The 14,286-nt window shown below is 57.1% G+C and overlaps 2 protein-coding genes across 3 annotated transcripts in view; both read left to right on the top strand.

Moving 5' to 3' along the window:
• MYO1F (myosin IF) overlaps positions 1-4,725 on the top strand; it is a 33,363-nt gene extending 28,638 nt beyond the window's left edge. Inside the window, exons 22-28 of the mRNA XM_012790828.3 lie at positions 797-942; positions 1,316-1,462; positions 1,567-1,715; positions 2,205-2,288; positions 2,865-3,060; positions 3,139-3,308; positions 3,961-4,725. Coding sequence (XP_012646282.1) covers positions 797-942; positions 1,316-1,462; positions 1,567-1,715; positions 2,205-2,288; positions 2,865-3,060; positions 3,139-3,308; positions 3,961-4,037 — 969 coding nt within the window. The 3' untranslated portion in view covers positions 4,038-4,725. The remainder of the gene's footprint in view (positions 1-796; positions 943-1,315; positions 1,463-1,566; positions 1,716-2,204; positions 2,289-2,864; positions 3,061-3,138; positions 3,309-3,960) is intronic.
• Positions 4,726-7,391: 2,666 nt separating this feature from the next.
• ZNF414 (zinc finger protein 414) lies at positions 7,392-13,994 on the top strand. 2 transcript variants are annotated; one of them, XM_075998127.1, is made up of 8 exons: positions 7,392-8,039; positions 9,609-9,921; positions 10,299-10,406; positions 10,498-10,603; positions 11,129-11,481; positions 11,562-11,612; positions 12,054-12,218; positions 12,903-13,994. In XM_075998127.1, exons 1-8 carry the CDS (start codon positions 8,037-8,039, stop codon positions 13,031-13,033), a joined length of 1,230 nt encoding a protein of 409 aa, XP_075854242.1. In that variant the 5' UTR covers positions 7,392-8,036; the 3' UTR covers positions 13,034-13,994. The 2 variants fall into 2 exon arrangements, with proteins under 2 accessions (XP_075854242.1, XP_012646281.1); XM_012790827.2 differs by having other exon boundaries at positions 7,393-8,039; positions 12,300-13,024.
• Positions 13,995-14,286: the final 292 nt, after the last annotated feature.

The raw sequence follows: 14,286 nt of genomic DNA, 5'->3' as shown, positions 1-14,286 counted from the left end.
CCCAACTGGCCCAGAGAGCCCTGACCAGGTGCATACTCCCAACCTGGTCCAGACACCTCTGTCCACAGGGAGGTACCACGTGACCTGTGCATTCACACTTGGCCTAAACAGCTGGGCACCACAGATACATCTAATCACCTAGCCCGGACATTCCTGTCCACCGGTATACCCTCACCTGGCCTGTGCGCTCTCCACTGGGCCAGACATTCCTGTCCAGCACATACACTCTCACTTGGCCCTTCCCACATCTCATGTTCCAGACACTGCCATCTAGCCCAGAAACTCGCCCTACCCCCACAGGCACGGCTCGGCGGACTTCCATATATATTCACACTTCCACCAGGTACACCCTCACCCGCCTTCTAAACCATACAGGCCAGACACGCACCTGCTGCTTACTACCTCTCATGACCCAGAGGTCTTATCTAGCTCCCTGACTTGCACACCTTCACCTGAACCATAATACCTTTACCTTAGCTGGCTAGTCATATGACCCAAGCACTTTCACCTGGTCCAAGGGCCCTCACCTGGCCCAGACACTTGTGTCCAGCCAATGCTCCACCTACCCAGTACCTGTTCACTGGTCCAGACACCCCTTTCTAGCCAATACAGCCTCACATGACCTCTTTCTATTTTTTATATAACTTAACAACTCATACACCTTCACCTGGAGGGACACCCTCACTCACCTGACCTGGACACCTTCCCCTGACCTGCCAGCACTGCCCCTCTGCCTGGGGTTGACCCCCTGGGGCCAGAGCTCCAGCCACCAGCCTCTGGCCTTGCATCCTCACAGCCCATCAAACGGGACTTGATCCTGACACCCAAGTGCGTGTATGTGATTGGGCGAGAGAAGGTGAAGAAGGGACCCGAGAAGGGCCAGGTGCGTGAAGTCTTGAAAAAGAAATTGGAGATCCAGGCCCTGCGGGGAGTCTCCCTCAGGTGAGGCCAGGCCGCTACCTGCCCCACAGTCACCCTCTCCTGTCCCCTTGTGATCACAGCTGCCCTCATTTCTGTTATCCCACCTCTTAATCTGACAACCTTACCTGCTGCTATACCTGCAGGAGTCTCCTGGTCCTACCTGTCACGCTCACCTGTCCCGACACTCATGATCCTTACTGCCAACAGTGTCAGTCCCCACACCTTACCCTCCTCCTACCACACCTCACCTGGCCTTGCCACCTTCCTTCCCCTGCTCCCCCGACCTGTGTCGCACCCTTACGTGGCACTATCCCCTTGCGTCTATCTCAGAAGTCCGTTCTCCGGCCTGCCTCCCCTGTCGCTCTCACCGGCCTTTCCTCCCGCCCCTCCCCAGCACGCGGCAGGACGACTTCTTCATCCTGCAAGAGGACGCCGCCGACAGCTTCCTGGAGAGCGTCTTCAAGACCGAGTTCGTCAGCCTGCTGTGCAAGCGCTTCGAGGAGGCGGCGCGGAGGCCCCTGCCTCTCACCTTCGGCGACACGTACGGGCCCCGCCCCAGCACAGAGTCCCCCTCGCCCACCCTCCGGACCCCGCAGCCCAGGGGGACCCCCGCGGGCGCCCCCAAGCTTTCTCCTCTCCCCACAGACTACAGTTCCGGGTGAAGAAGGAAGGCTGGGGCGGAGGCGGCACCCGCAGCATCACCTTCACCCGCGGCTCTGGCGAGGTGCCGGTGCTCAAGGCCGGCGGCCGAACCCTCACGGTCAGCGTGGGGGACGGGCTGCCCAAGAGCTCCAGTGAGTCTGCGCGGAACTGGGAGGCGAAGGGGCTGTCGGGAAAAGACGGGCGCTGGGGAAGGCGGGGCCAGAGAGGGAACCAATCAAGGCTGTGAGGGCGGGGCCAGTGGGGGCTGCTCAAGAGTGGGGCCATAGAGTGGCGGATCTAGAGAGACTCGTAAAGCGAGGACGCGGCTTTGGAGCGGTGACCAATGAGTGGGCTAGAAACGAGGAGGGGCGTGGCCAGAGAAGGAACCCTGGAACCGGCTAATGAATGAGAGCGTATCCTGGAGTGGGCGGGCCCAGGGAGCCGGGGACTGTGAGTAGTAAGGTCTGGGGGCGGGACCAATTACTGGGCGGAGCCAGTGTGCCAAAGGTGCGGATGGGCGAGCCAATGGTGCTAAGGGGGCGGGGTCTGGAGGCGGAGCCACAGAGTAGACTGGGCTTGTGGGCGGGGCCAAGAGCCTGGTCTGGCCGCCACTCAAACCCCTACATCCTTTCCCCTTCCAGAGCCTACGCGGAAGGGAATGGCCCAGAGAAGACCCCGAGGGTCGGCCCCCGCCCCTACCCGGGCGGCTCCCGGGCCCCCCAGAGGTGAGGAGACGCCCCTCACTAATTGTCACTCTAGCGGGCTCCAGCTGTCCAGTCAACGGAATCCAACAAGCACAAATGACCACTCTCTTCTCTGTCCATAGCTTCAGCTCTCCTGCAGAATAAAGGCTGAGCTTAGTTTGGCGTCAGACTCCTTCCAAATCCAACCCTTGCTAACCCCTGACCTCTTCTCTCCTCCCACCCTATGCTCCTGTCACGCAAACTACACCTTATTTTGCCAACTCACCAAGGTTATTCTTACCTTCAGGCCTTTGCTTGGTGCTGTCTTCTCTGCCTGTCTCCTAAACTGCCACTCCATTTCTTGAGCTCTTATTCATCCTTTAAGACCCACCCACAAAAGCCCTTCTACAGAGGAGGGGAAGGGGAAACTTCCCCCTGCAAAGCCTCCCTCCCACTGCCCCCCCACTGGGGCCTCTCCCTCTGGCCCAGCCACCCCTTACCACACTGGGTTGAGAGTGTGGCTGCCTCCTCCCCCAGACTGGGAGCCTGGAATCGAGTCCTCCTCAGATGTTCCTAGCATCACCCCGACAAATGCTCTCATCCTTGCTCCTGCCACAGGCTTGGACCGCAATGGGGTGCCCCCCTCTGCCAGAAGGGGCCCCCTGCCCCTGGAGATCACATCTGGAGGGGGCTCCCGGAGGCCTCCCCAGGCCCTTCCGTCCTCAAACCTGGGGGCCAGCAGACGCCAGAGGGCACAGCAGCCCTCACAGCGCAACACAGAATTCCTCAATGTGCCTGACCAGGGCATGGCCGGGTAGGTGGGGTGGGAGGGCAGCCCCAGGAGGTGGGCAGGGGATAGGGGAATGAGTGCCCACATCCCCTGTGCCCACAGCATGCAGAGGAAGCTCAGCGTGGGGCAGCGACCCGTCCCCGGCGTGGGCCGACCCAAGCCCCAGCCTCGGACACATGGCCCCAGGTGCCGGGCACTTTACCAATATGTGGGCCAAGATGTGGATGAGCTGAGCTTCAATGTGAACGAAGTCATCGAGATCCTCATGGAAGGTGTGTGGACCAGGGCAGAGGTTGGGGTGAGGGGCGTCGTCAGAACCCTGCTGCAGCCACGCAGCCCCATCGATGCACCGGGGGAACAAAGATGACCAGCTCCCAGCCCGCCCCCCGGCAGAGATGCACTCTTCCATGCCAGCGGCTGCATAGGCTAGGTGGCCCTGGCCCTGGAGGCCACCTCCTAAGCCATCCTGGGGGTCAGGCCTCATTTTTCTCATCTGTCAAATATGAGGCTTATAGCAGAACGAGCCTCAAAATCCCTTATGAGTAGGAGAGGTGTCACAGCTGGATGGCCCAAGCCACCTCCTACTTCAGTCTCCAAGGGGTCCAGAGACTCTGCTATTGGACCTGGAGCCCTGTGAGGGTCAAGAAGACCTGGTCACGCCTAAGGGAGAGGGGGCTGTAGAAGGAGGTAGAAGAGGGAAGAACACATGCAAATGTTCTAGAAGGTGACAGTGTGAGCCGATGGCTGGGAAAGACCACGTGTCCCTCCCTCTCTCCACCCAGCCCTTCCTTCCTTCCACCTGTTCGGCCACTGCCCTGTGCCAGGTCAGGAGCATGGAGATGAAGAGGACAGACAACAGAGCGGGCATGAGGGCTTTCTCCAGGGCCAGCTGGGCACCCTCTCAAGCTCTCTTCTCTCCCACAGACCCCTCGGGCTGGTGGAAGGGCCGGCTGCACGGCCAAGAGGGCCTCTTCCCCGGAAACTACGTGGAGAAGATCTGAGCTGGGGACCTGGGATTCTGCCCTCCCGCACGCCCGCCCACCTGCCAGGGAGCCAGGCCCTGCCTTCAGGAGCCTCGTTTATCATGGCTGCGTTCGCCTGAAAGTCCAGTCCTGTGGCATCCAGCCCAGCCCAGGCCCTCCCCAGGGCCCCGGTCTCACCAACGTCACACCCATTGCCCAAGTCTCCGTGTCTTCACGTGTTCAAACGGAGCTACCAGCAGAATCTACCTCCCAGCTGCTCTGTGATTATGAAATGAATCGTGTCCTGCGCTGTTGGCAAAGTGCCAAGCACAGTCGGGGGGTGTCCTGGACAAGCGTGACTTTGCTCCTTTTCTCGTCACTGAGGCAATAAACGTTTGCCGGGTGAAAGCGTGAGTTAGCCTGAGTGCCTGGCGACACTCTCACAACCCTGTGAGGCAGGAAGCACGAATGTTCCCATTTCACAGGTGGAAACATGGTCAGGACTTAATGTGACATTTGATGGCCCAGGACGGACATCCTCAGCCCCTCAGAAAGAAGACAGTTTGGGAGAGAAGGAGACAGACTGGTGGGGACAGGAGCAGGGGCTCAGCACTGAGCTAGAGAAGGGACAGCCCCTTTTGGTGCTCAACAGCCCTTTTTATGGTCAATCATTATGTGGATGGAGAAAAATCCTAACTCTGAAATCATTTAAAGAGATTTATTCTGAGCTGAATGTGTGCATCCAAATCCTGGGGCAGAGGGTGGGGGTGACGTTCTCAAGATGTCTTGAGAAAATGCAACCGAGGGGGTTGGATTACAGTTCAGTTTTACACATTCATGGGGACAGGAATTACAGGTAAAATCATAAATCAATACATGGAAGGTGTACATCGGTGTGGCCCAAAAAGGCTGGACATCTCAAAACAGGAGCTTACATGTCGTAGGTGGGGTTTTTTTGTTGTTTTTTTTTTTGAGACGGAGTCTCACTGTTGCCGGGGCTAGAGTGCCGTGGCATCAGCCTAGCTCACAGCAACCTCCAACTCCTGGGCTCAAGCAATCCTCCTGCCTCAGCCTCCCAAGTAGCTGGGACTATAGGCATGCACCACCATGCCCGGTTAATTTTTGATATATATAATTAGTTGGCCAATTAATTTCTTTCTATTTTTTTATAGTAGAGACAGAGTCTCGCTCAGGCTGGTATTGAACTCCTGACCTTGAGCAATCCACCCGCCTCGGCCTCCCAGAGTGCTAGGATTACAGGCGTGAGCCACCGCGCCAGGCCCATAGGTGGGTTTTAAGGAGTCTTTAGTTGACAATTGGTTGATAAAGTTTTGGAGTCAGTGGAAGGGAATGCTTAAGATAGGGGTGTGGGACCAGTGTGGTGGCTCATGCCTGTAATCATAGCACTTTGGGAGACTGAGGCGGAAGGATCACTTGAGGCCAGGAGTCCAAGACCAGCCTGAGCAAGCGTGAGATCCCATCTCTACAAAAAATAGAAAAATTAGGGTGTGGTGATGCATGTGCCTTGTAGTCCCAGCTACTCGGGAGGCTGAGGCAGGAGGATGGCTTGAGCCCAGGAGTGGGAGGTTACAGTGAGCTGTGAGGATGCCACTGCACTCCAGCCCAGCATGACAGAGTAAGACCCTGTCTCAAATAAAAGAGTCAGGCTGGTCTTGAACTCCTGGCCTCAAGCGATCCTCCCATCTTAGCCTCCCAAAGTGCTCAGATTACAGGTGTGAGCCACCGTGCCTGGCTGTGTTCAGCGTATTCTCATGGGCAGTGTCTCCTATGGAGGTTACGGACATCTTCAGACTGCCAGCCTCAGTCACCTCAGCCCCTCCCACTCCTCAGGCCCACATCCTGTTGACTCTTTCACAAAATTTCTTAAGACTTGTCCCTTCTCTGTCTTCCTGGGGTTCCTGTCCATTCTGCTGCCTCTCCCCATCCTTCCCTAAATTGCACCAGCCCCACCTGCACACACACCCCCCTCTCCACCCTGTATCAAAATGATCTTTGGTTTTGTTTTTTAAAGCAAATAAATCTTTAACTGACTGTATGATAATGAAAAGAAAAAATGTAAATTCAAGCAACACAAACGTGTAAAAAGTCTCCTCGTCAAACATCCCTGTTCCAGCCAGGCAGGGTGGCTCGAGCATACCTGTAATACCAGCACTTTGGGAGGCTGAGGCAGGAGGATCACTTGAGCCCAGGAGTTTGAGACCAGCATGGGCAACATAGCAAGATCCCATCTCTCAAAAAAATTTAAAAATTAGCTGGGCGTGGCGGTGCATGCCTGTGGCCCTGGCTACTTGGGAGGCTGAGGCAGGAGGATCGCTTGAGGCCAGGAATTCAAGGCTGCAGTGAGCTATGATGATACCACTGAATTCCAGCGTGGGCGGCAGTGCCAAAGCCTGTCTCTTAAGATAAAACAAAATCCCTCTTCCCTTCCCCAGTTTCTTAATGTCTCCTTCGAAGGGTATTCTCTACCCATAGGTACATCTCATTTCACAGATGAAAATACACTGCACACAAAGTCTACACTTCTAGAATACAACGAACACCTCTTGAATGGTTGAATAATGCATAAGATCTGAGATGTACATTACCATTCTCCCAACAGCCCAGCCTCCATATGACTGCCAGGGATCAGGTGGTGCACCTCCCTGTGCTAAAAACTCATCAGTGGTTACGACACTGAAACCAGCACTCCCTCTCTCCACCACCCACAAAGCCCTGCATGACCTGCCCTGCACCATATTCACTTTTTGACCTCCCCAACCCGATTTCACTCTGTTCCAGCAGCTCGCTGGTCTCCTCTCTGCTGCTTGACAAAGACAAGCCCTGTCCTACCCCCACCCAGGACATTTGCATCAGCAATCCCTACAGCCCTCTGCTCCCCTGACCTTCCACCGGCTCACGCCTCGATGACCACAGGCAACAGCTCAGAAGTCACCTCACTAGAGCTCAGAAGAGAGGCTTCCGTGACGAATCAACATGGCATCCTTCTGTTTTCTCCTTTGCCCTGAATTGTTGATTTATTATCTGTTTCCCCATTTTATTTTCTTATTAATTTATTTACAGACAGGGTTTCCTTCTGTCATCCAGGCTGGAGTGCAGTGGTGTCATCATAGCTCACTGAAGCCTCGAACTCCTGGGCTCAAGCCATCCTCCTGCCTCAGCCTTTCCAGTAGCTGGGACTACAGGCTTGCACCACCATGCCCGGCTGAGTTTTTAAATTTTTTATAGAGATGGTGTCCCGCTATGCTGCCCAGGCTGGTCTCAAACTCCCGGCCTCAAGCGATCCTCCCACCTCAGCCTCCCAAAGTGCTGGGATTACAGGTGTGAGCCACCTTGCAGGGCCTGTTTTCCCATATTGAAATGTGAGCATGCCCCGAAGACAGGGATTGTTCTTTGTCCTGTTCACTGTGGGTCCGCAGCCCCTAGACCAGCGCCTAGCACACAGGAGAGCCACCTCCGAGAAGCACAGCTCTCCAACCTGAGCCTACACCCCTTTATTAAGCCTGAGGACTGACAGTCTGTTTTCCGCCCTTGGCTATTACAATGGACTCGTTCCAACTGCAGAACTAGGTGCACTGACAATTTTAATAAATGTTGCCAATTTCCCTCCAAAGAGACGACCCAATCCAGCAGAAAGACAACTACTGTCAATCGCCCCTCCAGAGCTGGAGAAGGGACGGGGCGGGAGGGGATGAAGGTGCCCATTTTGCAGACGAGGACACCGAGGCCCGGAGAGATCCCTCCTCCAGGATCTGTGCGCACGGACCCCGTGGAAGGCACGCTGTGTCACTGCCCTCGGCTTGCACGTCCACAACACCCCAGTCCAAGCCACCGGCCTGGCCAACCCGGGCCCCGCCCCCTCACGGAGCGCGCCGCGCAGGCCCCGCCCCCTTTCTCGCGAGAGCCGGGAGGCGGAAAATGGCGCCGACGTGAGCGCGAGCCCGCATCTCCGAGAGGGTACTCTCCGCCTCGATCGGAGCCGCCGGAGCCACCGGAACAAGAGGCCGAGCTGAGTGGAGGATGGTGAGCGCGGGGGCGCGGGCGCGGGCGCGGCGGAGCAGCTGGGACTGGCGGGGAGCGGCCCTGTAGCGCACACACCCTCCGGCCGACCCCGCCCCCACATCCGGGCACCCGCCCGCCGCGGGCTGTCACTCGGCGAGCGCCCTACCCCTACTTCCGGGCCCGGCTTCGACTGGGCCACGCCCACCAGACGCGGGCTCCGCCCCTAAATTTTACACCTCCGGGCCCCGAGGATCTCCAAGATCGTCTACACAGCTCGAGGCCGCCTGTTATATCTCGGTCCTCAAATAATCCATTTCTGGCCGGGCGCTGTGGCTCACGCCTGTAATCCTAGCTCTTGGGAGGCCGAGGCGGGCGGATTGCTCAAGGTCAGGAGTTCAAAACCAGCCTGAGCAAGAGCGAGACCCCGTCTCTACTATAAATAGAAAGAAATTAATTGGCCAACTGATATGTATATAAAAAAAATTAGCCGGGCATGGTGGCGCATGCCTGTAGTCCCAGCTACCCGGGAGGCTGAGGCAGAAGGATCACTCGAGCCCAGGAGTCTGAGGTTGCTGTGAGCTAGGCTGACGCCACGGCACTCACTCTAGCCTGGGCAACAAAGCGAGACTCTGTCTCAAAAAAAAAAAAAAAAAAAAATAATCCATTTCTGGCCCCTCCACTGTCTTCCTAGCCGCGCCCGGTCGAGAGCCCCGCCCTCCTAGCCTACGACCCCGCCCACTCCATCTAGGCCACGCCCCTGTCACGTTTGGGACCTCCCACCTGCCCAAATTGGGGGCGAAAGGATACTTCTCATATGCGTAATTAGCTCAATCCACCCTTACCCCATTTGCCCTCTCTTGCTTGTGATTTATTAGTGCCAACAGAAAAAGCCAAATTCTGTAAAATGATTTTAAAGAGATTTATTCTGAGCCAAATTTGAGGACCATGACCCAGAGCCCTGCCCAAGAAGCCTTGAGCATGTGGACAGATTGGTTTTATACATTTCAGGGAGACAGGGGTTATTGGTAATGTCATAAATCAATATGTGGGAGACACACATTGGTTTGGCCCAAAAAGGATAGGAGATCTCCATGCAGGAGCTTACAGGTTATAGGTGGGTTTAAAGATTCTTTGACTTGTAATTGGTTAAAGACAGGAAGCTTTGTCTAAAGTCTTGGAATGTTTTAACATAAGGAGCTATTTATCAGAGATAAGCCACTGGACACACACTTGTCTAAATTGAGGACCTGAGGTTTGTCTTGCATACCCTCAGGCCTGTTAATGGGTTACAAAGGATGTCCCCAAGAAGGGAGGGGGCATGATGAGGCATGTCTGACCTTCCTCCTTGTGGCAGGCAAATTAGTTTTAGGATATTCCTTTAGCCAAGACGGGGTTCATTCGGTCAGCTGGAGGGGGGTGAGCCTTAAGATTTTATTTTAGTTCACCTTAGGATGGGTACTGACTGGGTCATGGGGGTGGGAGGAATGTTGAGCCCATTCAGCAGATCCTGGCGGAGTGGGAGCAGTTCCCTGACTGACCCAGGCAGACCCTGAGCCCAGAAAGGTTCTCCCCACCTCTTCCTTCCACCAGGAGGAGGAACCCTCGGGGCCCAGCCCGGAAATGCTGGCCACCGAAGAGCCCAACTCCAGTGAGACGGACAAGGAGGTGTTGTCCCCAGTTGTGGCTGCTGTAGCCACCTCCTGCTCCATGGCAGAGGAGTCAGGCCCCGACCAGGCAGCCACATCCCCAGCGTGGGACCGTGGGGGGCCTGGAGGGACACAGCAGGGTGCCTCCCCAGCCCCAGACACCTGCCAGCCTGGCCCTGGACCCAGCCCTGGTGCCACCAGCACAGCATCTGCGACCAGCGAGGACCTGCGGCCTCCCAGACGGCGCCCACCACCAGGTGACCTGTGACGGGGCCTTCTGGGGAGTCACAGGCCCTGCAACAATGAGGAGTACAGAGTCTCTTCAAACTTGGGCCCATCTAGAGGGATGTCACTCAATTACTGAGCAAAAAGTGTATGTCAGGCTGTGGCTCCAGTGATGAGCCTGACCAGTCCAGTCCCTGCCCTGTGGCAGATCAGTCTGTTGGGGAAGGGTGAGAGTAAAAGCCCTAGCAGGAAACCAGCAGGGTGATTCCAGATCATATATGATAGATTTCATAATCCAGCAGGGTATTCCTAGCACCATATATATGCTGCTCTGGGGCAGAGCCCTGGAGATGGGGGGGCAGCTTCGTTCGGGAAGGGACCAGTGACCCTCATTCTGTGCATTTTGCAGGAAAGCAAATACCTTGCTCCAGCCCTGGCTGCTGCCTCAGTTTCCCCAGTGTTCGTGACCTAGCACAGCATCTGCGAACCCACTGCCCGCCCACACAGTCCCTGGAAGGTAGGGACAGCCCAGGTGGTGAGGAAGCTGGTTAGGGTGGGAGGCGGGCAGAATCTCCCAACCCCACTCCTCTGTCCTTCATCCATGCCAGGCAAGCTCTTCCGCTGCTCAGCCCTGAGCTGCACGGAGACCTTCCCCAGCATGCAGGACCTGGTGGCGCATGGCAAGCTGCATTACAAGCCCAACCGCTACTTCAAGTGAGACCCTGACCAGCCCCGACGTCCAGCCTGTCCCTGCCCTACCCCATGTGTGGGGTCTGGGCCATCCGAGGCAGGGTGCAGAGGGGTGGGGTCCCATCTGGAGGTGGGCGTGGCCTCGAGCAAGCCCTGCCCTTACCCAGTTGAAGGAGAGACTGGTACCTAGAGCCGGACAGAGCGCCGAAGGGGCGGGGCCTACAGGGGTGTGGCTCCAACCAGCCGTGCTGTACCTCCCAAGTGGAAAACCGGCCACCTAAGTTAAAATAGAGACTTCCTCCTGCGTTTTCCCAGGGCTCCGACCCAAAGGGGTCCGGAAGGGTCGAGGCCATAATTGTTGGGGGCGGGGGGCTCAGGCAATTTCCTTCCCCGTAGGTAGGGAAGCCTCCATCGCAGGTGGAGAAGCCGCCACTGGCGAATTGGGTCCAGGCTGTCTTCCCACGCTCGAAGGGCGGGTCCCCAGGTGTCATCGGATAGGCCCTACCTTGTCGCCCAGGAGGCCCAGCCCAACCCTTTGCCCACCCTCAGGTGTGAGAACTGCCTCCTGCGCTTCCGCACGCACCGCTCTCTCTTCAAACATCTGCATGTTTGCGCGGAGCATGCGCAGAGCCCAGCCCCGCCGCCACCCCCAGCCCTGGAAAAGGAGCCACCTGCGCCTGAGCGCCCCCCGGAGTCCGACCCTGCGTCGGCGGCGCAGGGCCTGCAGTTCCCGCTGCTCGAGCCCTTCACGACCCCTGCCCCTGCCCCCGCGCCCACTGGGCCCTTCCTGCCTTATTTGAACCCCACGCCCTTTGGCCTAAGCCCCCCACGCCTGCGCCACTTCCTGGCCACCTCTCCCGGGCCGCCGGCCTCCAGCGCCGCCGTCTGGAAAAAGAGCCAAGGTGAGTGTGGGGGCGGAGCCGCCTGAGGGGGCGGGCTGGCCTCGCCCTGACTCTGACCTTGACCCGCCCCTTCACCGCAGGTGCTGGAAGCAGCCCTCGAAGACCCCAGGGCGGCTCCGATGCGCCCTCAGGTGCGTGCAGGTGACTACCAGGGAGGGGTGGAGGGGCTTTCTTTCCTGCGTCCTGCGGGATCCAGCGGATGCTGGGGGACAACAGCGCCCGCCCCTTCTCAGGTGGCCTGAAATGCCACCCCCCAAATACAGGATTTTGCCTTAAGAATCACTGGCACCTGCGCCTTCATCTGCGCCGGCGTTCCCGCGTACCCCTCGCGCGGGCCTTCTCCCCTGCGGTGCAGCCGGGGCTGGGACTCGGGGACGCGGAAAAGCCAGGTGTAGTTCTCCCAAACACGAGGGCGGACAGGTCGGGGAGACCCGGCCCAGCCAGGCCTGCCTGCCTCTGCCCGCGGCGCCTGGGAGCTCACAGGGAGGCGGAAAGGTGCGACTGGCCTCCGTCCACCGTGCACCGTCCTCGGCGCGTCAGGCGGGAGCTGACGGGGTCCTGCCTGCCCGCAGGGCACGCGGCCCCGAGCCGCATCGTGTGGGAGCACACGCGCGGCCGCTACTCGTGCATGCAGTGCGCCTTCTCCACGGCCTCGCGGCCCGCCATGACGCTGCACCTGGAGGACCACCGCCCCGGCGGCCCCGCCGCCCCGCCGCCGCGCCCCGACACCCCGGCGGGTAAGGCCGAGGAGCCCGCGGGTGGACGGGGCGGGGGTCCAGAGGCGAGACTCAGGCGCCCCCCTCTTCTGCCCCACTCAGAACCGGCCCCGCTCGCACCCAAGGTGTCGCCGCTGCTGTAAAGGGGGAGCTTCCAGCTTTCTCGCCACTCTGAACTCCGCTGCGTTGGAGTGGGCCGTGGGGCGTGGGTAGCTTGTAACTCGGGGGAGGGCGGGGACAATAAAGGAGGCGCCATGAGCCGGCCTGCGCTGTGTCTGGGTCCCTTGCCCCTCCGATGCAGGGTGGGCCAGCACCTAGCCGACCTGGGGCGCCCACACCTCTGGAGGTCAATCCACAGGCGCGGGACCCGCCCCCCCACGGCCCACCTGTGTCCATCCCCCCTGTCACCTCAACACGGGGACCCAGGTCTCCAGCTTTATGCCACCCCATCTAGCTGTAGGTGGAGCAGCCAGTGCCCACTGTCCCTCTACCCCCACTTCTAGAAACCAGATGGCATAGAATGTTCCAGTTTTACTATTAGGTTATTAAGTATGAAATGTCCGATTTCCTTGAGTACTAAGTCTGACAGTTGCCATCTCTGCCATGTCGCTTTGACACTTCTTCACAATGTTTATTGCGAAGGTACCTGCTCATTCTTTCAAACGCACATTTTGGCTTGTGATTATGTTTCAAATTTTTTTTTAGAGCCATTTTTTTATGAAACCATGGACAAGTCAAAAATCCGTGCTATTTTGGAAAATGAGTTCCACCGTGGAACCAGGCAGCGCACACAGCTCAAAATAGCGAGGGAGTGTCGGGGAAGGTGTGGCCAATGAACACACGGTTCGTCGATGGTTTGAGAAGTTCCATCCTGGCGATTTTAATCTTGAAAACGAGCCACGTGGGCGACCTGACACCAAGGTGGATAATGAGCTGGAAGCCGTAGGGGAAGCGAATCCATCTCAGTCCCCGCAAGAATTAGCAGCAAGGTTTGACGCTACTGTTCCAACAATACTGGAGCATTCGAAAGAAACAGACAAAGAAGCTGGATAGATGGGTGGAGCATGAATTAAGCGAGCATCGGAAGAGAGCTCATACCGAAGCTTGCCTTTCTCTGCTGTCGAGACATAAAGGTGAACCATTCCTACACCATGTTGTTATGTGTGGTGAAAAATGGATTCTCTTTGACAGTCGCAAGTGCTTGGCACAACGGTCAGACAAAGATGAAATGCTGAAAACACAGTCTAAAACCAAATATTTATATATATAAAAAAAAAAAAGCTAATGCTGCCTGTTTGGTGGTCCGGCACTGGTATTAATCCACTACAGCTTCATGAAACCTGGTCAGTCAATGACAGCAGGTGTCTACTCCAACCAGTTGGATGAAATGATGAGGATGCTTGCGATTAAGCAGCCGAGATTGGTCACTAGAGACCGGCCAGTCCTCTTGCAAGACAACGCTCGACCACATGTCACCCAAACTACAGAGGCTACTCTTGGAAGCTCTCTGGCATCCACTGTATTCACCAGACCTTGCACCAACTGACGACCACTTCTTCCAGGCTTTGGACCACTTCCTGCAAGGAAAAATACTCCATTCTCAACAGGCTGTGGAAAACACCTTTTTTGATTTCCTCGCCATCAGCTCTCCAGGTTTCTTCGCTGCTGGCATAAACGAGCAACCGTTAAGATGGCAAAACTGCGTCGATAGTTCAGGCGCATACTTTAATTGTACTGCTTTTCGTTTGAGATGTAATAAACTACACTTGAGTAGAAATCGGACATTTCATATTTAATGGCCTAAAAACTCTTTTTGAGGCAGGGTCTAACTGTTCTGCAGGCTAGAGTGCCACGGTGCAGTGATAGCTCACTGCAACCTCCAGCTCCTGGGCTCAAGCAGTCCTCCCCCCTCAGCCTCCAAGGTGGCTGGGACTACAAGCCTGAGGTACCATGCCAGGCTAATTTTTGTTTTTGGTAGAGACGGGGTCTGGATATGTTGCCCAGGCTAGTCTCAAACTCCTGGCCTTAAGCGATCCTCCCGCCTCAGCCTCCCAAAGCGCTGGGATTTCGGGCATGAGCCACCGTGCCC

This window comes from Microcebus murinus, chromosome 27 (genome assembly GCF_040939455.1).
Source record: "Microcebus murinus isolate Inina chromosome 27, M.murinus_Inina_mat1.0, whole genome shotgun sequence".
In the NCBI taxonomy this organism is placed as follows: Eukaryota; Metazoa; Chordata; class Mammalia; order Primates; family Cheirogaleidae; genus Microcebus; species Microcebus murinus.
The sequence above is the reverse complement of the archived record's forward strand: the minus strand, read 5'-3'. Positions and strand labels throughout refer to the sequence as shown.